We start from the raw sequence: 27,970 nt of genomic DNA on the forward strand, positions 1-27,970 counted from the left end.
TCTTGTAGCTTTCATGTTTATTTATTTCTTGGTGGGACTGTCTTTTCGCTGTCATCTCGAGAAGGCGTCCAAGCCTCGAAAGGCGACTGGGGGGAAGCAGCTAACATAAATAAAAGCAAAGGAAAACTAGAGGGAGAGGGAGGAGAGGGAGGGACAGGCGCTCTGCCTTCTGCTCGGCTTTCTCTGCCATTGGCTCCCTCCGCCGGTTGAGGCTGCACAGAAAGCTCTGTAATTAGGACCCCGCTGGCGGACACAGCAGAGGAGCCCGTCTCCTGGGCGAGGAAAAGACGCAGCAAAGGAAAAGGAGCGGGAGGGGGGGGAGTCCGGACACCCCTCGTTTCCCTGGTTTCGTTTCTCTCCCCGGCATTCAAAGTTCCCACCGCTGAGGGCTGAGCCGGGAGGACTCCTGTTGCCAAGGCAGGTGGAGCGCGCGGGGGAAGAGCTCCTCGCCGCCTCCGCCCCAGAAAAAAAAGCAGCGTCGAGGGCGCGACTGGCTCCTGCCGCTGCGTCCGCCTCTTGCGTTCCCTCAGGAAGGAGCCGAGCCCGGGGCGGCAGCAGCAGCAGCAGGTAATGAAGGTGTCCGGGGTGGCTTTCCGCTGAGAGGGCCGGCGGTTTCCTGAGGGGCCACTCTCGGCGTCCCCCCTCCCGGGAAGCTTGGGGGCTGTGGGGAGGGGGAAGCAGCGGGCTGGGCTGCTGGTTTCCTGGTGAAGGAAAGGGACGGGAGACGCCGCCTGCGACCTGAAAGCTTGTTAGTCTTCCTTAGCTGGAGGAGCACCTGCTCTGCTTGCAGAAGGGGCCTGGGTGTTGGGTCAATCCCCGGCGTCATCAGGTAGGCCTGGGGGAGACCCTCCCCCCCCCCGTTGATATCCTGGGGAACAGCTGCCGGTCCGTGTAGGCAGTACTGAGCTAGAGGGAGCCCTGGTTTGAGGCTGGGCATGAAGTAGTTCAGTCCTGTGCAGGTTTACCAAAGTGCTGTAACAAGGGGGTAATGAGGCTCTGTTAAAACCAGTGCAATTGTTGGACAGACTTTGGATTGCACCACCAGCATCCTGGAGGTCTTGTGTCTGGAGAGAGAGAGAGAAACGGATAGTCTGGGATAAGGGATAATCCTTTTAAAATAAGGGACATCTGCTGATGTTTATTTTTCCCAGATTGTTGTTGCAAGCTTCAAACTATTTACAGTAAAGCTGCAACCCTTACATGGGAGTAAGAGCTCCCTTGGAGCTCAATGGAACTTCGACCCTGGTAACTAAGAATAACGTTTAGATCCTAATTGGTCACAAATATCACATTTTGTTTACTTGGGATTACAGGTTGCATCTTTAGTCCTCTTCTAAATCTTTTGTTGCAAGTGTACCTTGGAGGCAGCCTGTAAAAATGTTTCCTGCCTTGATAGTTGCTGAAAACAGAACCAGATGATGATAATTTGGATGAGGAAGAAATATTTCTTCGTTATCTCTCACCTGTGGACAGAAATAACAGTACATGCAAAATCTTTCCCCTCTTTGTGGCTCCATAGGGTACAAGTTACATTATTAACGTGTGGCTGCACCCATGTCTGTTTCATTGCATATACAGGAACATGTTGCCAGCTGGAACCTCCTCTAGCATGCGCATGGAGCAAAACTTGTGTATGCATAAGATCAGTAGAAGACAAGTTAGTTAGTGTGACAGCAGCACACAATCTGAAAGGTATGACCCAGGGTGCATTGCAGCAAAGTCAAAGATGCTGGGGTACTTTTTTTTTTAATAGATTGCATATTGTCTGGTTGGTAACTTCAGAATATTGCAGCCTTGGAACACACATAAGGTACAGTGGTACCTCGCAAGACGAATAACTCGCAAGACGAAAGGGTTTTTTGTTTTTTGAGCTGCTTCGCAAGACGATTTTCCCTATGGGCTTGCTTCGCAAGACAGAAACGTCTTGCAAGTTTGTTTCCTTTTTCTTAACACCGTTAATACAGTTGCGACTTGACTTCGAGGAGCAACTCATAGCACGCGGTGTGGTAGCCTTTTTTGAGGTTTTTGAAGACTTTGGTGATTTTTGAAGCTTTTCCAAAACTTTTCCGACACCGTGCTTCGCAAGACGAAAAAAATCGCAAGACGACAAAACTCGCGGAACGAATTAATTTCATCTTGCGAGGCACCACTGTACATGTGAGTTTCAGTACAGAGGATATACCCATGTAGAATTTGTGCATTTGTGAAATATGCCCCTTTCAAAAGGTGAGCCTATTTATTCCTAAAGCAGCCTTTGCCAACCTTGTGCCCTCCAGATGTTTTGGACTACAACTCTCATCAGTCCTAGGCTGGGGATGATGGGAGTTGCAGTTCAAAATATATAGAGGGCACTAGATTGGCAAAGGTTGACCTAGAAACTACTTTCTCTCTGTTACAGAGTTTAAAATGAAATCTGGAAAAGATAATGAATAGACTGATAGGTGTATGTAAATGTTAGGTAGTTGTTTTGAGTATGAGGTCTGCTGAGATTTGTGACTACAGTGCTGAGTCTAATTGTATTCAGGTGCATGGTGATCTGTCCTGGGCAATTTACATTATTGACAGGTGCATCTGCTGGGGCAGCACTGATAGGGGACCTGAAATAATGTCAAGATTGGTGTGTCTGCCAGGTTTTTCTGTATTGCACCAAAAAGAATTCTGATAATTTAAGAAGTACAGTTAATACTTCCTTTAGGGAAACAGGAGCTGTCAGGGCTTTAGTTTAAGCTTGCCTAAAATTTTAAAACCTGAAAATCTTTCCCTTCAATTCAGATAAGGGAAGGAAGGCTTACTCCGACTTCCCTTTTAACTGCATTCTGCACATGCTCAGGGGGTGTTCTTTCTCAGATTCGTCACATATTCCCAGAATGGGCCCTGTCAATGAAACAAGTTTAGAGTCTAAACTAGGGTGGGGAACATCAGATCTGGGGGTGAAATGTGCCCCCCAAACCTCTCTCTCTTGCCCGTGGGACTCTGCAGGCCACAGACCCTCCCTAAGCTCCCCCAGCCCTTGCTGGCTCTGCTTTGCATCCTCCTTAAGCGTTTTTGTCTGGCAGGACTATGTTCTTGGAAGTATGACCATGCTGCTTGCTTGCTTGCTTGCTTGCTTGCCTGGATGAAGAGCAGAAAGGATTGTATAAAGGTTTAATTTGCATTCATTGCTCCACCATCTTTTGCTTCTGGCACCACCCACTACTGGCTTGTGGCTCTTTTGCTGGAAAAGATTCTCCACTTCTGATGTAAACCCTGCTGGTCACCTTCTCGGGTTAAGTCTGGGCATACTTCTGATGTAAACCCCAGTGGCGTAGCGTGGGGGGTGCCAGGGGTGCCGGCCGCACCGGGCGCAACATCTGGGGTGGGCGCGAGTCCAGAGGGCCCAGCCCGGTCGTGCCCTCGGCCCGCCCCTATTGTCAGAGCAGCCAGCCAGCCTCCGCCTGCTCCTACCTTGCCCACCCGAGGACTGCGGCAGCGCCCGCCCCCGTGGCCACCTACCCCCGCCTCGCCCATTGGCTCGCCTCCCTCAGCCCCGCCTCTCTCCGATGGCCGCGGGGGTGTCCTGCTCAGCGCTGGCGCCTTTTTTCAGGAGGTAGGGAGGCTGGACGGGGAGGTGGGGTCGGAAGCGGGCAGAGAAGGAGGGGAGCTCATAGCCAAAAGGGCTGCGCTGGCCGGCAAAGGGCCGGGGAAAGTTTGGAGAGGAGAAACGCACCGTCATGATTTCCCGGTGGAAGCAGCAGGATTAGGGATGGCGAAGCGTAATTACGCACAAATTTCGCTGGGTGAGAGCTTCGGGGATCAATCGGCGGAAATGGGAATCAATTGGAATATGAGAAAGAGAGAGAGAGAGGGACCATCATTCATAGGCATAGATTTGTAGGGTTAGGGGGCGCAAATTACTTGCCTTGCCCTGGGTTAGGGGGCGCAAATTACTTGCCTTGCCCCGGGTGCTGACAACCCACGCTACGCCGCTGGTAAACCCTGCTGGTCACCTTCTCGGGTTAAGTCTGGGCATACTGTGTCCCACTGCTTTGGATCTACTAATGTATACATTACATATGTCAATTATATTTTAGGGAGATTTCTGTTGGAGAGTGGACTAACATCAGGCTCCTCAGTTAATTCTGTAACGCCAAGGTCAATCCCTTCCCCACAGCCAGATAGTTCCTAACTGAGATTTGTGCTATTATTTGCAGGGGGGAGCACCCAATAAACAATTTCCCCCAGAATTAAAAAGTCAGTGCCCAGGCTAAAATGAACAACCCTAATTCAGAACTATTGAGGCTCTCCCCCCCCTGTAGGATGCTGGTGGAAAGGGGAAGCCCACAATCCAAAGCACACTTAATTCCATGTTGGTCATGGGTAACTAAGTGAGACTTACTTCTGAGTCAACCTGTTTAGAATCAGTCTGCCATAACCCTTTTAAATGCTGGAGGCAATCTTTAGGCTGCAGATAGGATGTGTGCATGGAGTTTAAGTGTTCTTCAAAACTCCCTGCAAATTCAGCTTCCAAAGGAAAAAGCTCCCATCTAACCCTCTGCCTGATGTACTAATTTTCTTGATGTGAGGAGGTTACATGGGAAAGCATTCAAAAATACAATCCCTTATGTGTAGTCATCAGCAGTACAGCCCTAAGAGGATACTGTACTACTATACAATATAGATCAGCCACTAATAGTGCAATCCTAATCATGGGTGGGATCTTGTTCACTCATTACATGACTGCAAGTATTTATGTGTGTGCAACAGCACTTCCCTCCCTCCATCTGCCATGAGTACCCCATGCCTTCCCCAAATCTGCTCTGGGGTGTTAAGGAAATTTCAAGAACAGATTAGGGGGTTAGGCAGAGTAAAAGGAGTGGGTTTCATTGCTGAAGCACAAATCATTTTGTTTATGGAGTGAATCAGGTAGCACCACTTTAGATACAATCCCATGCCTACTCAGAAATAAGTCCTTTTCTGAGTAGACATGGTAATTGTTCCTTCAGACATTGCAATCAACAGTAGCAGGTGTATGATTGTTCACGGTGGTAATTCACAAAATCAAGATCCAGAGGTTGTTATCACAAGGTAGTTATCCAGAATACTATTTTCCATCCACACAAGCAAATAATTCCAGACTATTCTAGCCATACCCCTTTGCTGTCCACTGAGTATTCTAAATATCAGTAGTTAAGCTTGGGGCACCCAAAAAGATAATCCCACCTTATTTTTTTTTAGTGAAAAATACAACATGAAAAAGAACTGAGTCCAAAGTTTTTTGTATTGTTGGGAGTGGTCGCTCTTTGTCAAAATGTTTCATCTGATTTATTGTAGTCATGATAATAATAATAATAATTTTATTATTTATACCCCGCCCATCTGGCTGGGTTTCCCCAGCCACTTTGGGCGGCTCACTGCATATATGAGAACATACTAAAACATCAAACATTAAAAACTTCCTGATACAGGGCTGCCTTGAGATGTCTTCTAAGAGTCAGATAGTTGTTTATTTCCATGACACCTGAAGTGAGGGTGTTCCACAGAGAGGGCACCACTACTGAGAAGGCCCTCTGCCTGGTTCCCTGTAACCTTGCTTCTTGCAGTGAGGGAACTGCCAGAAGGCCCTCGGCACTGGAGCTCAGTGCCCAGGCTGAACGATGGGGGTGGAGATGCTCATTCAGGAATACTGGGCCGATGCCATTTAGGGCTTTAAAAGTCAGCACCAAAACTTTGAATTGTGCTTGGAAATGCACTGGAAGCCAATGAAGAGCCTTTAGGATCAGTGTTACATGGTCCTGTCGGCCACTCCCAGTCACCAGTCTAGCTGCCGCATTCTGGATTAGTTGTTGTTTCCGGGTCATCTTCAAAGGTAGCCCCACATAGATCACATTGCAGTAGTCCAAACGGGTGAGACAGTCTGCAGGCAGGTAAGGTCTCAGCCGGTGTACCAGGTGTAGCTGGTAGACAGCTGCCCTGGACACAGAACTGACCTGCACTTCTATGGATAGCTGTGAATCCAAAATGACTCCCAGGCTGGACACCTGGTCCTTCAGGGGTACAGTTACCCCATTCAGGACCAGGGAGTCCTCCACACCTGCCTGCCCTGTCCCTCAAATACAGTACTTTCAGAATTCAACCTCAATCTGTTAGCCGCCATCCATCCTCCAACTGCCACCAGACACTCACACAGGACCTTCACTGGTTCAGATTTGAAGGAGAGGTAGAGCTGGGTATCATCTGCATACTGGTGAATGCCCAGCCCAACCGCCCTGATGCTCTCTCCCAGCGGCTTCATATAGATGTTAAAAGCATTGGGGGGAGGACAGAGCACTGAGGCACCCCACAAGTGAGAGCCCAGGGGTCTGAACACTCATCCCCCACCACCACTTTCTGAACACGGCCCAGGAGGAAGGAGTGAAACCACTGTATAACAGTGCCCCCAGCTCCCAGTCCCTCTAGACGGTCCAGAAGGATGTCATGATCAATGGTGTCAAAAAACGTTGAGAGATCCAGCAGGACCAGGAAACTGCTTCCACCTCAGTCCCTGGCCCGCCGGAGATCATCGACCAGCACAACCAAGGCAGTTTTAGTCCCATGATGAGGCCTGAATCCTGATTGGAAGGGATCTAAGCGGTCCACATCCTCCAGGCATGCCTGGGGTTGTTCAGTGACCACCCGCTCAGTCATCTTGCCCAAGAATGGAAGATTTAAGATTGGGTGATAGTTGGCCATATTGGCCGGGTCCAAAGATGTTTTTTAAAGAAGTGGTTTAATAACTGCTTCTTTAAGAAGGTCTGGGAAGACACCGTCACAGAGGGAGGCATTCACCACCCTGTGGAGCTCATCGCCCTTCCCTTCCCTTTTATGAGCCAAGATGGGCAAGGATCAAGGAGACAGGTGGTCGGTTTCACTTGTCCAAGAAGCCTGTCCACATCCATGGAGGTAACAGATTGGAATTGATCCCACACAACTTGACCAGACAGGACTCTAGCACTCTCCCGCCCCGGCCCCACTACCACGGTGGAATCTACGGTACCTCTTTCCGAATCTGAGCAACTTTATCTGCAAAACACTTTGCAAAATCATTGCAGGAGATCTTGGGGTCCTCACTAGACCCCAATGGTGAAGTTGGTTCCATTAGATTGCAGACCACCTGAAAGAGTCTCCTGCTGCTGTCTTCGGCAGATGCAATAGAGGTGGCAAAGGAGGTCTTCTTCGCTGTCACTGTCGTCACTTGGTAGACTTGACATTGAGCTCTAACCTGTGTTTGGTCTGATTCAGAATGAGTTTTCTTTCACCAGCGCTTTAGCCATCTCAGCAATTGGTTCCTCTCCCTCAGCTCTGGGGAAAGCCACGGGGCCGTCCAGGCTCCATGCAATCGGAGAGGGAGCTTTGGAGCCAAACAGTCAGTAGCCCTGGTTAACTCCACATTCCAGCAGGCCACCAGGGAATCACCAGAAAGGCCATCAACATGCAATAAACATCCCTTACCACTCTTTGGAAACCATTTGGATCCATTAAGTGGCGGGGGTGGACCATCCGAATCGGTCCCACCTCTCTGCAGAGGGTAAGGGTCACAGAGAAGTGCAGTTGCACCAGGAAGTGATCCGACAATGGCACTTCTTTTGTTTCACTTTTACTTAGTGTCAGATCAACCATGTCCATAGAGGTGAACGCCAGGTGCAAGGCATATCCATGGCTATGAGTTGGGCCACACTTATTCAGGGACAGCCCCATGGAGGCCATGCTTTCCATGAAGTCCTGAGTGGCCCCTTGTAAGGCTGTGTTGGTATGGATGTTAAAATCCCCTAGGACAACCAAACTAGATGTCTCTAAGCAGGCTATATAGTGTTGCCCCAGCAGCTGGACCACGCCAACTGTTCCCACTTTGCTTGCCTTCCCAGGGACCTGGTCTCTGCAGTCTTTTCCGCAGTCCTCTTCTCTTCTGTAGCAGCAGCAGCAGTCCTCCAAGTGGGGGAGACAGCAGTCTCCCCAACAGCTGCCGCCGCTACAACAACAACAACAGAAGTCTCTGAGCGGGGAAGATGGCAGTCCCCCCCCCAACAGCTGCAGCAGCAGTTATCCCAGGATAACTGGTTGTATAGATAAGAAAGTGCTTTTGAGGTTATTACGGTTGTGTTGCAACTTCAAGGTCTCATGGTAATTTTGAATGTCATGTTGTTTTCCCCCTTATGCTGTTTCTTACCCACAGTTTCCTTATGCTATCACAGCACAGAGGTGCGTTAGGGTTTGTCTACCCTGCCGCCTCAGCCTCTTCCTGCTAGGTGTGGTGTCAGTTGTGGTTCATCATGAAAAGATTTGCAGCCATTCCCCAGTTGGCATTTGCTCTGCTTCCCCATCTCAGCTACAATTCTCTTTTTTATTTTTTTTTATTGCAGAACATTATTGTTTCTGATTTATACAAATCTGTTCTATTTGCTTTAGGGAAAATTTGTTCCTCTTTGAAGAGATACAGTTTGGCATGAGATAAGACCATGCTGATACCACACCCAGGCTGATTACAGCTGTAAACTGAAAACATTGTTTTCAGGATGATGTTTCGGCTGTGGGGGGTGCTGCATGCCACATTGCAGCTCCAAAAGTCAAATGCAGGTCAGGATGGAAATTAACCTTTCCTTTCCACACAGTGGGGGCCAGAAGCACAGCCTTCGATTCATAGCACTAGGTGGGAGTCATGGGAAAACACAGCAGATTGTGAGCATGAGCACAATTTCCTCTAGTGATGCATTCTGGATGTTTGTGCTGCTAGGGATTGTAGATATGAAATAACACATGCCGTGTATTTTGTCCAGTGATACTTCTCACAGTTTCGACTCTTCTTTCCCATCCCTCCTTCCTTCTGATTCAGTGAATCCAGGTCTTCCTCAGGTACCAAGTATTCATGTGATGACAATTGTTGTTTTTTGCTGCATATGGCTTTGCTGCTTGTCAAGAGAAGACCAATGTTTTTCATCACATTGTGGTCTGGGAGGCAGGTATACCTGTGTATTCTAGTAGGCAGGAATAGTATGATGTACATCAGAGGAGGTTTATTTTAGAGTTAGGCTTTCTTATTGGAGGCTACAAAACAGTAAAGTAGAACATTCTTGCCATCAGCTCTAGCATGTGAGGGGGCCAGTTTAATTAAATTGTATACAGTCATACCTTGGATCCCGAACGCCATGCAAGTCGAACGTTTTGGCTCCTGAATCTAGCAAGCCCAGAAGTGAGTGTTCCAGTTTGCGAATGTTCTTTGGAACCCGAACGTCTGACGGGGCTTCCGTGGCTTCTGGTTGGCTGCAGGAGCTTGGTTTGCGAAGGTTTTGGAAGTCAAACGGACTTCCGGAATGGATTCCATTCAACTTCCGAGGTACCACTGGTGATGGGGGTGGAAGTAATTTGGAAGTGGAGTAGGAGGACATGGTGAAGGAAGACATGAATAATTGTATTAATTGGATAAAATTGGTGTTGTTATAATGAGGCTGCTATTGGAATGATATTGGAAAATCAATAAAAATATCTTTTAAAGAACATTCTTGCCATTTTGCATGGATAATCTACAGAATGGATTTTCATGTTATACTTCTATTATAAGGGCAGTGCGGATCAACAGAGAAATGCAGATGTGATGGGTTATTTTCCTCACCATTGTTGAAATTTCCCTTGCCTGGCCCAGGGCTACATTAGAGGGGAATATCATTGCAGAAGATCTTTTAGATAGATCACTTGAAGAACAGAGGGTGCAGTTTTCCTTCCCATTGCAGAAATGAGCCAGGCAGGAAAGGTTTAAACCTCTCCTCTCAACCTGGTGCTGCCGTGTTATTCACACTGTTGCTTTGGCTTGGAGTGCCTTTGGGACTGGACCTGGCCTATGAGTTAAGAGGTTCACCACTCATGAAGTCGTAAAAAGAGCTTGCTGGGTCAGGCCAATGGACTATCCAGCCCAGCAATTCTCTTCTCACAGTGGCCAACCTGATGTCTATGGGAAGCCCACAAGTGTGACCTGAGTACAAGAGCACTCTTCCCTCCTGCAGTTTCCAACACTTGGCACTCACAGTCAGAAGGATACTGCCTTCAACAGTGAAGATATCCATTGTGGTTGGTAGCCCTTGAGAGCCTTTATCTCTTTCAAAGCTGTCCCAAGTTGGTGGTCATCGCTGCCTCCTGTGGGAGTGAAGAAGTACATTCTTTTCTGACCTGAATCTTCCAATGTTCAGTTTCATTGGATGTCCACAAGTTCCAGTGTAAGGGAGGAGAAGAAAAAAAATTCTCTGTCCACTTTCTCTGTGGTGTGCCTAATGTTCTACACTTGTTTCATATCACCTCATACTGGCCTTAACTAAAAATCTCCATATGGGGGCAAGCTTTCCTGATAGAGTTTCTTCATCTCCTTGATCAGTTTGGTTGCTATTTTCTGAACCTTTTCAACTCTATAAAGATGCTTTCTGGTTGAGGTAACCAGAAATGTATACAGTATTTCAAATGCAGTTGCACCATAGATTTGTGTAATAGCTTTTTAAGACAGTGGTTTACAACCAGTGTGCTGTGGCACTTTGGGGTGCCTTGAATGGTGGCCAGGATTGTTCTTAATTGTGTCTTGTGTCTTGGAGCAGCACTGCCTCTGCCTGCTGCTCCAATCCTGTTATTCCAGTGTTTGGCCTACAGGTTTCTAATCCAACTTATTTTTACTAAATTCATTGTCTTCAGCATTGTTTCCTCTGAGCATAGGCTGTCCTGGAAAATCCTATAGATGGATATTAAATTTGGTGATGGGGGTGGAAGCAATTTGGAAGTGGAGTAGGAGGACATGATGAAAGAAGACATGTGCTAATTACTTCCATAAAATAACAATTTCTCTTTATACTCTTCATATGGTTTGTTTGGTTTTTTTAATGTACTTTTGGTGGTGGTGGCTGCTTTGGGTTTTCATTTTGCAAGGAAGATGGGATGTAAAGTGGGAAAAGGAGTAAGTTTAGTAAAGGAAGCCATTCCCTTTGAGCTGGTAGGCAGGATGGAATTTACTAATTACCAGGACTGATTACAAAGAATTGTCAACAGCCAACAGCCAGCCTGATTGATTAGTCACATAAAACCATTGAGTTAGAAGCACATGAAAGGATTAATTCTCACGGAAGGATAGTTGCCAGATTAAGGCAGATGGTAACACAGTTTTGTTTATTTTTTCAGCTTTGTGTTGTGAGTTCACAACATTTTTGATGAGTTACACTTTATCCCCAGCCACCCCTGAATTAAAATTGAAGGCACATTTCACCCTTACATTGCAGAATATTTATTTTGGATTATACAGGCGACAACCATTCCGTGCAGGGGTTCTGTTCCTGTACCCTGTGTGCATCGGCATAGCTTGTATAAGTGCCCTCCCCATCCCATTTTGCCTCCTTTCTTCCTTCCTCCAGGTCCAACCCGTGTGTCTGTGATTACGCGTCAATTGGATGCATCTAAAATGGTCGTGCCTGTATAAGAATAAAGGTTATCCACCCTCAGCAATGTTTCTGTATGAGTTCCTGTTGTAGGCATTACTTTTGACTTGAAGAACAATGATATAGGGCCATCTTCTCTGAGGCTGGATTAATCTGCTATGTGCCTGCATCATGAGTGAGTGAATGAGCAGGTACACCTGATGGTAGAGTCATGGCTGAATCACCATGCCCCAGCACAAGCTGCTTGGAAAAAGACCAGGCCCCAGCAATAAACAATACAGACAGGAAACTGATAACCTCTTGGGTGGGTACTACTCTCAAGACCCCTTGTTTTGACTGATTTATTTCTGACAGCATCTCGTTCTCTCATCACCATAGCACACAGTTTTCAGAATGCCTGTTTTTAACGAATGCTACTAAAGCTTTCTTGGGACGCAGGTGGCACTGTGGGTTAAACCACAGAGCCTAGGACTTGCCGATCAGAAGGTCAGCAGTTCGAATCCCCGTGACAGGGTGAGCTCCCGTTGCTTGGTCCCTGCTCCTGCCAACCTAGCAGTTCGAAAGCACGTCAAAGTGCAAGTAGATAAATAGGTACTGCTCTGGCAGGAAGGTAAATGGCGTTTCCATGCGCTGCTCTGGTTTGCCAGAAGCAGCTTAGTCATGCTGGCCACATGACCCGGAAGCTGTACTCTGGCTCCCTCGGCCAATAAAGCGAGATGAGCAACCCCAGTGTCGGTCATGACTGGACATAATGGTCAGGGGTCCCTTTACCTTTACCTTACTAAAGCTTTCTAGTTTTATGGCACTGCTGGAGATCCCAGCCATAAGCAAAGCAGGTAGTGCAGATGTCATTGCCACTTCTGGCCAGGTGGAAGGTGTTAAAGCTTGGGTTTTTCCATTGCTCAGTCAACCTACTTTGTCATGAGAGAATGGATGGGATGTGCTTAAAACAGGTGTAATAATTCATCATATATGTGACCCGCTGAATCCCAGTCCAGTGCTGGCTGAGCTCCAGTCCAGTAAAGCATCCTTTGTTAAGTATCCTGTCATGGGGCGTTACAATAGGGATGGTCCTCCCAGCTGGGAATTATCCACTAATGGTGTTCTAGGACTATTAGAGATTAATTATTTCCCCTTCCAGCTATTCAAATATCATAAACTATAGTGGGGGAAAGCACAAGCTGTTTAAAATTGTTCTTTTAATTTGTATTAAAATGATGATGGTATTTATAGGTGAGGACCCAGGGTAGCAAGGCTGGTCTTGCCCGTATGTTATGATTACAATATGCAAGCTGTTTCAAGTGTGGATCCCCCTTGCTCACGACATGGACTCTCTTCACACAATGGCAGTGATCCACCTGGCAACTTGTTGTACGTGTTACAGATGCTGCGTAAAAAAAGCTGTCCACTGAAAGCTGTCTCAAGTGGCTGTCATGTGACAATTGTACTAAGTCAACAGTTGCCTTCATATTTTGTGGGTGGTCAAGGTGTATGGAGCTTTTAGTTTTGATCCAAGGCCCCATCCTGCAGTAATCTACTTGCAGAGAGAATGGGAGTTATGTGCTGTAGTGTCCTGAATTCATAACTGAAAAAGCTTTGAAGCAAAACAGATGTAGGGAGATAAGTGAGGTTTTTATTCTATTCAAATCTCTCAACAATTTGCTGAACAAGATTGCATCTCTTGAATCCCTGTTGAATATGCATTTTGTGGTGCAAGGTTCTTCTCACCTGCATGATTACACCACCTTCTTTGCATGATAATGCCCTCCTGGTGAAATCAAGCCGGGCTTCGTTTTTACATGTTAAAATGTACTGGACTTGGAGAGAGATGTGATATACAGCTAGACAAACCTTAACATGGTTATTTCTTGGAATCCAGAGAAAGAGCAGTCTCCCATGCTTTTTATTCCTTAGCTAGCACTTTAAAGATTAACAACTGTATTATGACGTAATTTGTGTTTTTTTCATCAGATGAATGAAGTGTAATCCTAAATTAGCAAGTGGAGGGGGGATGTAGAGGAGTGAGATCAGAGAGAAATTAAACACAAAAAGAACATACACTGGAAATTACCTGAAAGCAAAATTTTTAGGGTCATCAGTCAACAAAGCACTATTGGTGATGCTGGCATTGGTTAGCTAGTTAATAAAAACTGCGTGGTGATAAACCCCCAGTCTTGATTACAGCCACAGATGATAGAATTTAATTGTCTGATAAAATGTATTTCAGTGGTTTCCTGCTGAAGTTTCCCTTCCCTTCAAAGTTCCTTTATTCAATATGGCCATCTTAGAAAGTGCCCTGGTGGGATTACATTTTAGGGTTTTGCTTCATGCAGTCTGGTGGAGCAGACTGTGGTTCAGAAAACAAATCTGCTGTAATAGATATGTTGGTCTTTATGGTGCCACAAGACTGCTGTTTTTTCTACAACAGACTTTGGCTGTGAAAATGCCATACATCTAAAACATATTCCCTGTCCCCAAGAATCCTGGGAACTGTAGCTTAAGGATGCTGCTGTTGTAGCTCTAGTGGGGCAAACAGTTCCCAGGATTGTTTAGGGGATGTGTGTATACGCAGCCTAACATGACTACCCTTCTGGAAACTTCTAAGTTATCTGTGCTACTACTGGATTCTGGGAAGTAAGGTGATGGGAACCAGCAGAATCTGAACTTTTTGTTTTCCCTCCTGTTTGCTAGCTAATTTGCTGAGTTAATTATTGACCCAGGTTCACAGCAGCATAACCTGAGCTCTCTGCACTAATTACATTGGAAGAGGCAGCTCTGAGCCAACGACAGGCATGTGTGGCTAAACCCGAGAAAAATAACAGCCTGTTTATTAGGCCAAGGGATTTCAGTTTGAGGCTGAAGTTGAAAGTTTCCAGTTTGGATCTTCCATTCTCTAAGCTGCAGTTTGCTCCTTCAGGTGCCTAGTTGCTTTTGCACAGTGTGCTACCAATATGCCCAGTGTGCTTCTGTGAATAGTGTTGAAAAGGGTGAGAGTAATGGCATTAACAGGACTGTAAAGGTGAATTTGTGCAAAGTTGTTTTCAGTCTTATGTGAGCTAACAAAAGAGGTCAGGGAATATTTTTATTAAAGTACAAAGCACTTGGGTGGGTGTGGGTGTGGGTGGTTAAACTATAAAATAGACTTTCTAGAACCCCTTTTTGTGTGGCTCATTGAAATGTCCCTTAAACAACCTTCTGCATGAAACAAGCCCTCCAGAAGTTTGTTGCCTACAGTTTCCATCCTTCTTGACCACTGGCTGGGGCTGATGCTGGCTGAGGCTGATGAGAATTGGAGTCCAACATTCATCTGGAGTGCTGCAGGCTGTGGAAGGCTGTCTTTATATCAGACAGAACTCCTGTGTGTCTGCCTCTCTGACTGGACAAGGAATTTTGTGCTAGTTAGACAGAAGGTTTCACATCCCTGCATGCTGAAACAGTATCCTTGTTGTTGTATATATGATCTTGTCACCTCCTTCCACTCTTTTTCTAAAAGCATGGCTGCTGATCATTCATCATGACTCTGTTGCATCTAACTAACCCTTCCCCAGCCCCCATCCAGAATCATCTCTTTTCTCTCTCTCTCCTTCATTTGGAGCTGGGACAGGAAATCTAGCTGGAGAGTGTCAGACTCTGGGAAGACATCCAAGCAATCGCAGCAGTTGAACTGAGCCATCAAACTGCAATCTCTCTTTTGTTTTGGAAACAGATACACGGGAGGAAGGAAATGAGCCAGTTCTGGAAAAGAGAACTGGGAGATGAGTCCACTTCTTTCCATGGTGTAACCATTAACCAGGAAAGCTACCCAGTGTAAGCCCCCAGTGCCCCAAGCTCCAGGGAATGATTAACACTGCAGGTTTGTAAGGGTGTGGAGGGGAAAAATATTCCCCCCCCCACACACACAGAGGGGAAGAATAGATTACAGCTCATCCTAATGCCCGAAGTCAAAGTGTCCCTGTCTCCCGAAAATGAATTTATGGGCAGCAGCAACATACTTGGCTTGCAATTATGACAGCACTAGAGAAAATACAGCAGTTAGCTCTGACTCACACAACCTTTTTGAGAAGATTCTATGGCAGCCTCATCTGAATTAGCACAGTCACAGTGTTGATAGGTTTGCTACACACCCAGATGCCAGCATACATATCAGCAACTGTATAACATTTTGCACACAATGGTAATGGATTATGCTGGTGATCTGGGCATGTGCCAAGCATATGAAGGCAACCAGTCACAACACGAACATTAAAAGTGTGTTGATTGAAATTTCTATCCCGCCTCTCAAATCCCTGAGGAGGCTTAAAGACCAAATAAAAATAATTGCAGCAAATTGGCGGTATTGAAACCCTAAAGTAGCAAAATTAAAACCGCAGCTAGATTTCCAAAGGCTTGCCTAAAATGGCAGGCTTTGCAAAGCATTAGGCCTAGTTAACAAAAGCAGCAAAAGTTCCTGGACTTTACCATTTCAGACTGCAGGCAGGGGATGCCAGAGAGACAAATTCCAGCTTAGCCTTCTTTCACATCCCAACCCCCAAAACAGAAAAGCATTCAACCATCCAGTTTCCCTTCCACAATCTGAAGTGGTACAGGTCTGCTACAGTTTTGCACTTCATTGGTTGCTTGTGTAAACTATTTGGCTTTAGATCAAGGGGGTAGGGGAGAGAAGGTTTTAACACTTATCATAAAGAAAAGTTATCAAGGTTTGAGCCAAACTTTCAGCAGTTTTTAACACCCTTTTTTCTTTTTAAATAATTCTTTTAAAAAAACATGTTTCTTGGATTACAAAAGTTGATACAGCATCTCTGTTTTCCACTTCTGAGGGTCCTTTTTCAGAAAAACAGAACCCTTATATTTTGATGTAACAGTGCCATCTAGAGTGTCTGGGGTTTCAAACTAAGGTAGCAGATGGAAAAGAGGACAGGGGCTTCTGCACCTTATAACAGTTGGGGGAAACTGACAAGCCACCTCTGCTGGAATTCTGTCTTCTACACAACTGTTAAAGTTCACCTGCAAGAACCCCTGCAAGGAATTCCTAAATGGACCAATTTCATGAGTTTTATTTCCAATACAGTACATCTTTCTAGTGAAATGCCTTTCATACAACATCTCAGCTGGTCTACACTGGCTAGTTGTTCTGTAATGGAAGTTCAGAACTATTAAGAAAATGGAACCCGTGTCTTTCTGATTGGCTACTTATACCAGTGACATCAGAGACAGATAGCTTCTTTCTCCATTAGTTCACACCAGTGGTTGCTTGTGAGGAAGGGAGGCATAGGCAGTTGGGTCTTTGCTGGTGGCCATCACCACTCCAGAGTCTGCCCCCCCCCCCGTGTCACAACCGCCTCGCCCTGCTCCATCGCCATATCAACAAATGTAACAGAATTACTGCAAGAAAGATGCTACTGCCTCTGCCCAGTCCTGTCACAATTCACTGCTGGCTCATACTGTATTCTTTCTAAGGAAAAGGTCTCAACTTCCTATAAATGTGTGAAGTATTTTCTTAGCTGCCTTTTCTCCTTGGAGCTACCCAAAGACCAAAGATGCTCTGTAGAGATTTGCACTCTTTCTCTGAACATGTTTTCTAAATCTTTTTTTAGCATTCATCTCAGGGGTCCCAACACTACTCAAGTAGATAAAACCCAAGACACTGCTTAAGAAGGCAAAATGTAGCTAGGTCATAGTGGTCTTTTTATTTTGATCTGTGTGTGATTTGTTGCCTTCATTTCCCCCCAGTGAGCATTCTACACACATGACTAAGTCCAACAGGAGATATAAAAATGACAGCAGCACCTGAACTCTAACCCCTTGCTAGTTATGGAAGCAAATCTCCAAAATTTTGTGCAGCACTTGGGAGGATCCCGGTTCCAGGAGCCCACGCAGCACAGTGTAATTCTGGATATAGCAATATTTTGGCTGTGCTCTTATTTGTACTGCGTTAACTCCCTGCCTCTTACTGTACACCAAATGATCCTGCTATAGTTTTAATGCTCCTAAAGTTCTCAGTGATGCTTCCCATTGAACAGATGAATGACCGAGATGCTCACAATTATTGGTGACTTTGCTATGTGCATTTGGCGAGTCTATCCAAGAGGGCCCAGTCACTTCACACAGGCACTTCTTTTCCAGCGCTTCCATTCTGCTGATGTCTCAACCAAGCCCTACCTGGTCACAGAGAGAGAAGGCTCCATGCGGTGGAACACTGGCCTACCTACTACCTGCTTCATCTTCAGACAGTGATTCTGGCTGCGCCCTGGAAGATTACTCGGGGCCTGTCACAGAAATTCCCCCAGCAGAGGTAAGGCAGAACTTGATGATATATTTATGTGGAAGACTGTCCTAAATGTTGCAATAGTTTTTCCTGGAAATTTCATGACAGGTTTGCTTTTTCTCCATTTTCATCACTTCTAATTGCTGACAATGGCAAGGCTGCTGTTGATTATTTTACTTCCCTCTGGGGTTAGAAACCAAAAGCTCCCAGGGCAATTCCAGACAACCTTTTTTATTGAGCATTCATCTTGATTTGTTTGCAGGTAGATTAGACCAGGGGAGCAACCCTTTTCAGCTGTGGGCCAGTCCATCGTCCCTCAGACTATGTGGTGGGCCAGACTATATATATTTTTTTGGGGGGGACGAATTCCTATGCCCCACAAATAACCCAGAGATGCATTTTAAATAAAAGGACACATTCTACTCATGTAAAAACACCAGGCAGGCCCCACAAATAACCCAGAGATGCATTTTAAATAAATTTAAATAAATTTACATTCTATTCTTGTAAAAACACACTGATTCCCAGACTGTTCGCAGGCCGGATTTAGAAGGCGATTGGGCCGTATCTAGCCCCCGGGCCTTAGGTTGCCTCCCCCTGGATTAGACAATGTTGTCTATTTAATGAGCAAATTCCTTCTTCTATGTCTGTGGGGAGGTTAGATGACATTGCGTCAAAACAAGTTGTTGTTCCACACTTTCCACTGCCTTTCCTCATCACCTTTCCTCATCACTTCACTTGTTGCTAAAAGTCCATTCTTTTGGTTGGAGTTGACTGGGAGTTTTGTGCAACCTAATTGTGAAATCTGAATTTGATGGTATGTGATTCAGCCCACCCCAAAACAGCAACAGCCTGGAAGTGCCCCCAGATCTGTTCCATCGGTTCTGTGGCATGCCCTACCTTTTCTGGGTTCTGATTCCATGGAAAGAAGAAGAGTTGTGGGTAGGGCAGTCAAAAACAGCAGAGCAAATTTGGCTGTGTGTTGCTGCTTGCCCAAGTACAAATGCAGCAGAGAAAGGTTAGCTTTTGAGAAACACAGCCTTTTGGGGGATAGGTTTCTGTGCTGTAAATGCATGCTAATGCAGACGAATGCTAAGCCAGCTCTCCTTTCCTTATTCTGCCAGTTCCTTTTCATTAGTCCTCCAGCAGGAGACCCAGTTCCTTTGGGCTTTACCCTTTCCCACGGGAAACATCTCAGATCTCCAGCCAACTCTGCCAGGGGGAGGGTTGTGAGGGAAGACAGCGGTGCAAGCAGGCATTGTTCCCCAAACTCATGGGGAAAACACAACTCCATCTCTGCCTCTCAATCTTGTTTGCTTTTGCAGGTGTCACCAAACTTTGACTCTCACTCATCAGATGCAGTCCCTGTTGCCACCCAGAACCAGCTCCGCATCAAAACTCTCCTTCAGCAGCTGCCCCCGCAGGACTGCGATGTAAGATTCTTGGACCTCTCATCCTGTCTTCATTAAGCAATCTTGCCTTGGTTGGAAAAACTGATTAAAACTCTACTCTTTTCCAGACCACAAATAGTTGGGTACTCGTTTTATGCACTAATAAATGTTAACACAGCCAGCGCCTCTAAAGTGATTGGGGACAGATTTGTGCTCTTATTTATAGTCTTGGAACCACACTGTAATTCTAATTAAAGTCTAACCACACAGCTTCATAGTTATTCTATGGAGGTACTGCAAAAGAAGCCCCTTTATAAGTGAAGGTAAGAGGGTAACATTGATTCAGTTCAATTCTTCTGCCTTCGTATCCTTCCTCTAATGGACTAAGACAGGTAAAGGGTGCTATTGGGGAGGAAGAAGAGGAAACGAAGATTGGCTTATTTAGCCCTTGCTGTTTGTTCCCAAAATTTATCACTCAGAAATTTAGAGACTGTGTATTTGTTTCTGCACTTGCTGATCACCTTGGGTAACATACATACTCCCATCACAAATTCTTTGTTGCCTCAAAAGTTTTGTAGCTCTAATGACTTACTAGGACCAGTAAGCCAGAGTTTGCTATAAATACTGTTCTAATGGAAGGCTTTATAAGACACACCAATTAGGAAGCTAGACAGAACAGCTACAGGAAACTCCTGACTCCATCTGTCAGAGTCTGCTGCCACCTAGTGACTGGACCATTCAGTGATACTGTCCACACAAATAAGTTCTCCTTGCACTCTGTTTGAAAGACTGGCTCAATTAAGCCCAATAGTGCAATGCCTTTGTTCTTTTAAAATCATAATGTAGAGATGTATGTGATGGACAAAAACATTCTAAGGCACTAAGGAAAGTCAATTAGCCTGCAGTCATATTCAACATACTTGTTAGAAGTCAGTCCCATTGAGCACAGTGGGGCTTGCTGAATAGACATGTGCAGCATTGCATGTGTTAAGAGTTGGGTGACAGTTGTTTACAGTATCAGGATTTACTATTAGAAATAAAGTAGAATTTATTTTGTTATGTACTGAAGTTCTCACCCTGGGCCAGCAGGGGGATACTGTAGATAGTTTTCACTCAGGTCCACATATGCAAATAAGGGATTGAAAGTGACGTTCAGTGATTGGATAGTTACAGAAAATGGTTACTGTTGTGTTCTAGTGGAGCTCTATATAAGCAGGCTGGCTGAACCCTTCACTTCAGTTCTGTTCTGGCCTGTGAATAAACAAGAGCTGTTTGAAGAATCGCTGTGTCATCTGATATGTTCACCCACAACTTAACATATTTGATGTTCAGTTCTTCTGAAATCAATTGTGGATTGTTTGATAGCAGCTGCCTGCCTGAAGAAAATCTGAATGCTCTTTTGGGTCTTGACACAATCTTGTGCTTTTATTTAAGGCAAGGTATTGCCCATCCATTGGTGAGGAGGAAAGGGAGCGGCTACGGATATTTGCTTCACAGCGACGGCAGGAATCCCTGGGACAGGGAGTCACATGCCTGGTGCCCCCCACAACTCACGGGTGCTTTTGTAAAAAGGTGAGCCATCCTTTCCTTAAAACTGGATACTAGTGTTCTCATGATTGAGATACCCAAGTCTAAGATCTGGGTTTGCTTTCCCCTGGCTAAGCATAAGAACTGGAGAAGATTGGCACTACACACTACACACGCTTTCTATGGATTGTCATTTGCTCCAGTTGAGCTGAGTGGGTTTTAGTGGGGAAAGGTCCAAAGCTGTAAGCTGCCCAGAAATGCTGTATACCACCCAGAGTGGCCGAGGAAACCCAACCAGATGAGTGGCGTATGAATATGGCGTATGAAAGGATGTCACATAGAGGAGGGAGAAAGGCTGTTTTCTGCTGCTCCAGAGAAGCGGACACGGAACAATGGATCCAAACTACAAGAAAGAAGATTCCACCTAAACATTAGGAAGAACTTCCTGACAGTAAGAGCTGTTCGACAGTGGAATTTGCTGCCAAGGAGTGTGGTGGAGTCTCCTTCTTTGGAGGTCTTTAAGCAGAGGCTTGACAACCATATGTCAGGAGTGCTCTGATGGTGTTTCCTGCTTGGCAGGGGGTTGGACTCGATGGCCCTTGTGGTCTCTTCCAACTCTATGATTCTATGATTCTATGAATATTATTATTATTATTATTATTATTATTATTATTATTATTATGCAAAGGGGGGCACTTGGATGCAGAGCTTTAAAGTGCGGACTGTGCCAGGAAAGGTAACTGTGGATAAGCCTTTTATTATGTATTAATTTTCACTGATGTCAGGAACCTTGGAAGCTTGTGGTGAGGCAGAAAGGCACAATATTTAACAAAAAAACTTTTTCACAAAAAATTGTTGAAACTAAAAAGTTGATTTCCCTCTCTCTCCCCCCCCCCCCAAGGCTAATAAGAGGATATCACATGTCCATGAAGATCACAATCTGGGTTGTGGGTAGCCAGCAATATTGTATTGCAGGAAGATTAGATAACTATGCACCATAGATAAAAAGGTCCTTTCTGCTTACAGTGTGGTAAGAGGTTGATCAGAGGTGAAAAGGGTGTGTATGCACCTAAGCTGGGAGACCAGAGCTACTGGCATCCTGCCTGTTTTGTCTGTCACACCTGCCACCAGCCCCTAGTAGATCTCATCTACTTCCAGCGAGATGGGAAGATCTATTGTGGCCGGCACCATGCAGAATTCTTCCGCCCACGCTGTGCTTCATGTGATCAAGTAGGTATACGCATATAAAAACACTTGGGGTCTTGTGTCAATTCCTAATCTCTTCTTGAAACTATTGATGATCCTAATCTACCACCTTCAATCTGGTTAGGACTTTCAATGAAAGATTGAAAATTTCATAGGGATTGCAAGATTTCTTTCCAGAGATCAGCAGTCACCTTATTTATAATCTCCACCTATCCACAATGAAGTGGTTATTTGCTGTCTCAAAAAGACCAAACTTTTCTCTCTGTAGCAAGGTAAAGGACCCCTGGACAGTTAAGTCCAGTCAAAGGTGACTATGGGGTTGTGGCGCTCATCTCACTTCAGGCCGAGGGAGCTGGCGCTTGTCCAGACGGTTTTCCGGGTCATGTGGCCAGCATGGCTAAACTGCTTCTGGCACAACGGGACATCGTGACAAGTGCCAGAGCACGGAAACACAATTTAGCTTCCCGCCACAGCGGTACCTATTTATCTACTTGCACTGGTGTGCTTTCAAACTGCTGGGTTGGCAGAAGCTGGGACAGAGCAATGGCATCTTGCCCCGCTGTGCAGATTCAAACTGCCAACCTTCTGATCAGCAAGCCCAAGAGGCTCAGTGGTTTAGACCACAGCGCCACCTGCATCCTTTACCTTTCTCTATAGTGAGAAGTATCAATTAAAACGATGTTATATTGTAAGCAGGAAGATGAGGTTTGTCGTTATACATTGGAATGAAGTTTCATCCACCTTGTATGTTCTTTGACTGTACCATGAAGGCATCCAGATACCGTGGAGGAGCCCTTCTAAATTTAATCTGAAAAGTGCTAGTGGTATCTTAGAGCAGGCCCACTGTGGTATGACCTGCTTAAGGTACAAAACTTATTTCCATGCTAAGTAAATATAGGCATACCTTGGAGATATTGTGGGTTCAGTTCCAGACCCCCATAATAAAGCAACTAGTGCAATAAAGTGAGACACACTATTTTGGGGGGGTTTCCCAGTGCATATAAAAGTTATATTTACACTATACTGCAGTCTATTAAGCCTGCCTCCCCGGCTGCGGATGTAGGAGGGGGGAAACCCAGCTCCAGCCCTAGCCAACTCCATTGCTGTAGTGGTGCGGGGCTTCCTTCCACAGGAAGTGGCCGGGTTGCCTGCAGCTGCACCTGTGTCTTTGTAAGAAGCAATATCTGCAAAGTGCAACAAAACTAGGTCTGTGTTCATATACTAGGCTTGAGGCTATAGTGCTATGCATTCTGCATTTCCACAAAAAAAATAATACCCAAGTTTGAAAATCTGTTCTGTTTTTATGAGAGTTGGTGTTTAAATTTCTGTAGTTGCGAAGATAAGTTAGAAATTACGTAGGCTGGATTTGGTGAAACCTTCAAGCCTTAAATTCCAGTAGCCAGGAAATAAGTGTTACGGCACAGTTCCCATTAAGGGGAAAATCAAAATAAAACAATGCTTGAATATGATGTTTCCACAATGTGTTCAGTTCAGAGAATTTTATTTTGGGACAGAGTAGGGACACGGGTGGCGCTGTGGGTTAAACCAGAGCCTAGGACTTGCCGATCAGAAGGTCGGTGGTTCGAATCCCCACGACGGGGTGAGCTCCCGTTGCTCGGTCTCTGCTCCTGCCAACCTAGCAGTTCGAAAGCACATCAAAGTGCAAGTAGATAAATAGGTACTGCTCTGGTGGGAAGGTAAACGGCGTTTCCGTGGGCTGCTCTGGTTCGCCAGAAGCGGCTTAGTCATGCTGGCCACATGACCCAGAAGCTTTACGTCGGCTTCCTCCGCCAATAAAGCAAGATGAGCACCGCAACCCCAGAGTCGGCCTGACGACTGGTCAGGGGTCCCTTTACCTTTACCTTTACATACAATAACTTTTAGGTGCTTTTAGGTACAATAACTATGCTGCCAATTTTGCTGAATGTAGTAAAGCTTTGGTGCACAAAGCTTTAATTTCTTGGTGTACAATGACAAAAGTACCTCAAAGAATTAGGAGCCAAAAAGCACCCCTCCGTACACTGCATGCTTGATATCTGGCATTCTCTTTGCCTCTTTAGCTGATCTTCACCTCGGAGTGCATGGAGGCAGAAGGCATGCGCTGGCATGAAGAGCACTTTTGCTGCCTCGAGTGTGACTTGCCCCTGGGGGCACGGCGCTATGTCATGAAGGGTGGCCAGCCCTGCTGCTGTGTTTGCTTTGAGAGTCTGTATGCAGATGTCTGCCAAGCCTGTGGAGAGATCATTGGTAGGTGCTGAGCATTTCTGTGGTCTTGCGTAGAATGCAGTCGTGTCTGGCTGCTCACTGACAGATGGACCTTTTCTGTTGTAACTGCAGTCCTATACTGCGTAATATCCAGTGAACTCGATAATCTGTTGCTCATGTAATACAAAGCTAAACCATGCCTTTGCATGAAGCTGCCAGCCAGGATATCACAGCTGCTTTGCTCTTCCTCTAGTACTGATGCGTACTGGGCCGTGGTTTGACTTACCATGCTTTTCACACATAACCTGGTGGTTTGTCTCACTCCAGCCAAACCGCAAATCGTAACAAACCTTGGTTATGGCTCGTGGTTTGTCTGAAATGTAACAAACCATGAACCCGGGTTCAGATCCAAATAATGGATTGTCTCACAGCAGTAGGACTGGAGAAGGAGAAAAGTGGCTGTGATGTCCTCTTTAGGGGCCCAGAAGCCTGCACACTGACTAAGCTATGGCTTATGTTATTGTAGCATGCAAGATGAGCCGATGGATCTTCTGAGTAAGGTATTGCACTGCACTGTTATTCTCCATGCTAATCCCAAGCCTTCTAAAATAGCGGCCACATTTGCAGTAATTGGTTTAATCATACATAGTATGATTTTAGAAAGCTTTCCCCTTGGTATAAGCATTTAAAGCAATCTTACAATAATCAGACAGATTCCTAACCTTTCAGTTAATATTATTCACAAAATTGGTAAATGTAAAAGCCTTACAAAAATCCAGTCACACCCACTCTTCAAACTAGAGGCAAACTGGTAAATGATGAAGAAACATCGGTATGACTCTGTAGCACCATTGGCACTACAACTTAACTCTCTTTGTGATCAAGCAGATGGATGGTTAAAATCTAGCTCTTATCATGCAGGGGCTCCTGGTGGAGTATGCCATAAACCACAGGCTGGCTGGGTGAAGTGGCCAAATTAATTTTCGGCCTGTATTATCTCATCATCATACTGTCTTAGCAGTATGAAAGCCAGTTTGCCTTTTACTTCCTCATTTGGGGTCTGAAATGTACCCGGACATATCTCCTATTTAACCGGGAGGGTGTGTGTGTGCAAGGAGGCCACATCAGCAATAAATGCAAACGAAGTTCTGCATTAAAATTGCCAATAGTTAAACTAGTGTGCTTTGTTCTGCTCTTGCAGGTGTCGACAGTGAGCAAGCCACCCTCCAAGGCCAGCACTGGCACGCCAAATCCTGCTGCTTCTGCTGCAGCATTTGCAAAAAAGCACTTCAAGGCCAGCTGGTCACTACTCAAAATGGGCTTCTCTTCTGCTCTGAGGCCTGCAGCTTAGAGAAGGAATCGGCCTTGTCTTCCACTGGCTCAGATTCCTCTGATTCCGCTTTCATCTCTGTTCCATCCCCTGACTCAACACCCATCTCTAGAATTAGATACAGCAGCCCAGGCTGCTCCTCTGCAGCTGCAAGAACCAACCCTCATGCCTGTGAGGAAACAGCAGATTCAGATGGTAAGATGTCTGGGGTGATCAGCCTTCAGCAGCAGGGATAATGATATAGGCACCTTTGAGCCAAAACAATAGAAGGCTCCCCAGTCCTATCTTATTCTACTCCTAATGTAGTGTTGATTCCAGATTTTTTTAATGGTGGTGGTGAGGTCTCTTGAGTGACTTAGTTAGTTGCCCTCACTGAGTGAGCTTGCTGCCGTAACCACAGCACATTTGCTTGCCATGAGGCCCAATCCACACCATTGCACAGAAGGGGCAAGAGAGGCTTGCTTGCTCCTCCCTTGTCAAGGCTCAAAAAGAGGCCACAGGGCTCAGCCCTGATGAGGTTTGGGCTTCACTAGATGCCAGATTCTGATTCCAGGTGGCATCTCTGCCTGATGACAGAAAATGTTGATGTTTATGCTTCTACATGTCTGTCCTGATGTTAAGATTATCTACAATGAAGGGGAGCCTGTTGCTCTCTAAATCAGGGTGGTCCTCAGGCCTTTTTGGGCTGCCCTCAGCAATATTGACACACACACACCCTGCCAGCCCTCACACTAGCTTCCCAAAGCTGGGTATGCAAGATGCTGGGCTTTGGGAAGGAGGCATGAGGGTTCTGACAGGGTCCTTGCATCCTTTCCCAAAGCCCGGCACCTTGCTTAGCCAGCAGTTGTGTGTAAAATTTTGGCCTTGCTCCCACTCCCCCTTTGGTGACAAGGCAGTGTGCAGCCTGCAGGTCCCATCTCAAAGTACTCTTGCTATATAAAGTTGGACTGCCCTTCTCTAGATGTTGCTGGACTGCACCTTCCTTCATCCCCAACTAGTTTGTCATGCTGGGTAAGACCAACAGCTGGAAGAGAAGCCACACAGCCTCCCCCGCCCTTGCCTTATAGACTTTATTCAGCAGTTCGACTTGGGAGTTTAGGGTCGTCATACAGGTGACTTCTGTCTTTTCAGACCCAAGACCCACTATTAAAGCAAACCTGTATTTGGGGATCCATTTCTTAATACTTTACCATATATTTGCATGGCGGTGCGGCTGCACCTGTTGCAACCCACCTTGGATTAAGGCATGACCCACCAGTTGAAGACCAGTGCTCTAATATATGCTTGTTCTTCTTATTACCAGCAATGGAAACACTTCACACATCTGGGGATTCATCACTGTGTCCTGAGTTCAGGAGCCAAGAAGAAGCAAGCGCTATTTTCCGAAAGAGAATAGCTTCCCAGCAGTTTGATAAAACTGAACTTCTGACTGGTTCTCCTCAAGCAGAGCGGGGAACCTCTAGCCCCTCTAGGCTAGAGGTAGTTCACAGCACTGTCGGTTTAACGGAGAACCAACTGCTAGGGTCCACTTTCCCACTAACACCTCAGCAGCAAGTTGGAGATGATCCCTTTAGGGGCAGCGCCTCCGAAGCCCCACATGCATCAGTGTGGAACAGGGACTTCTCACAAATGCCGTCCGAGGACAGCACAGGCAAGCAGGAAGCTGTGGTGGAACAAGACGATGCTTGGTGCCCTACTTGCTCATCCTCTTCAGATTCTGACTCTGAGCCAGATGGCTTCTTTTTCGGAAAGCCCATCCCAAAGCCTGGGGCCAGACGGATTGTTCTACCCGATATGGAGCAAGAGACACTTGGCAAAGGGATAGGGTGGGCGGCCAGAGCACGTTCGAGCAACAAACACTGCAGTATATGTTAGTTTGGGCTGGTGGGGAAGAGGGAGAAGAGAAAGAGAACGTAGTTCTTGGATACCCGAAAAGTGTTGAGGGGGTGGGGGGAGGTGGAAATAGTGTCACAAGCAGACATCTTATGTAGCAATGCGGTTGATGGGTGTGCGTGCTGAAAAGTGATCTCCCTACAAGTGCAAAGCTGAGGAAGAACTGCGAATAAGCAGACGAGTGAGAAGCAAGACTCTCACATATACAGAGGTTTGCATTGCCAGTTTGGTCACATTCTGCATTTTCAGAGGCTTTAGAACTGGCATTTTCCTCCTCAAAGGCCTGCAGCTCCCTCTTCCCCTTTTTTCCTAGTTACACAGGGAAGAAACATGTAAAGATTAGCATAATTCAGGAGAGCCTTGTGGGCAGGACACTCTCAGCTTCTAAACTCTCTACTACAGCATGAATACTTACAAGAAGCTCACTGGCCAGAACATGCTGTAGCGTAGAGCGTGTGAAACAAGGCTGTACCCCTTTGTTCACCACCTGCACACATTTTGCACAAGTTCCAAGATCCTTCTGGCTCCCTACCAGCTCATCCTTCCAATTTCCGTGTTTTCAAAAGGTGCAGTGTGAAGAATAAATAGGTTAACCCTGCCTTAATCATTGAATGCTTGACTTGGCAACTGTAAGCAGGATGCTAAAAAAAATGTTATACAGTTTTATCTATAGTTGTCTGAACAGTGATAGTTCAGGGAAGCCACACTCAGCAAATAAAGGCAGCTCCAAGAGATG

General features: G+C 45.9%; 1 protein-coding gene across 3 annotated transcripts; it reads left to right on the forward strand.

Annotated features, from left to right (window-relative positions):
• The first annotated feature begins 238 nt into the window (after positions 1-238).
• On the forward strand, positions 239-27,968 carry PRICKLE4 (prickle planar cell polarity protein 4). Of its 3 annotated transcripts, none has more exons than XM_077928948.1 (8): positions 239-567; positions 17,541-17,709; positions 19,008-19,115; positions 20,508-20,645; positions 21,627-21,830; positions 23,867-24,053; positions 25,213-25,536; positions 26,645-27,968. In XM_077928948.1, exons 2-8 carry the CDS (start codon positions 17,557-17,559, stop codon positions 27,214-27,216), a joined length of 1,686 nt encoding a protein of 561 aa, XP_077785074.1. In that variant the 5' UTR covers positions 239-567; positions 17,541-17,556; the 3' UTR covers positions 27,217-27,968. The 3 variants fall into 3 exon arrangements, with proteins under 3 accessions (XP_077785074.1, XP_077785075.1, XP_077785073.1); XM_077928949.1 differs by lacking the exon at positions 239-567 and adding an exon at positions 694-829; XM_077928947.1 differs by lacking the exon at positions 239-567 and adding an exon at positions 1,558-1,692.
• Positions 27,969-27,970: the final 2 nt, after the last annotated feature.

Source organism: Podarcis muralis, chromosome 5 (genome assembly GCF_964188315.1).
Source record: "Podarcis muralis chromosome 5, rPodMur119.hap1.1, whole genome shotgun sequence".
Taxonomy (NCBI): domain Eukaryota; kingdom Metazoa; phylum Chordata; class Lepidosauria; order Squamata; family Lacertidae; genus Podarcis; species Podarcis muralis.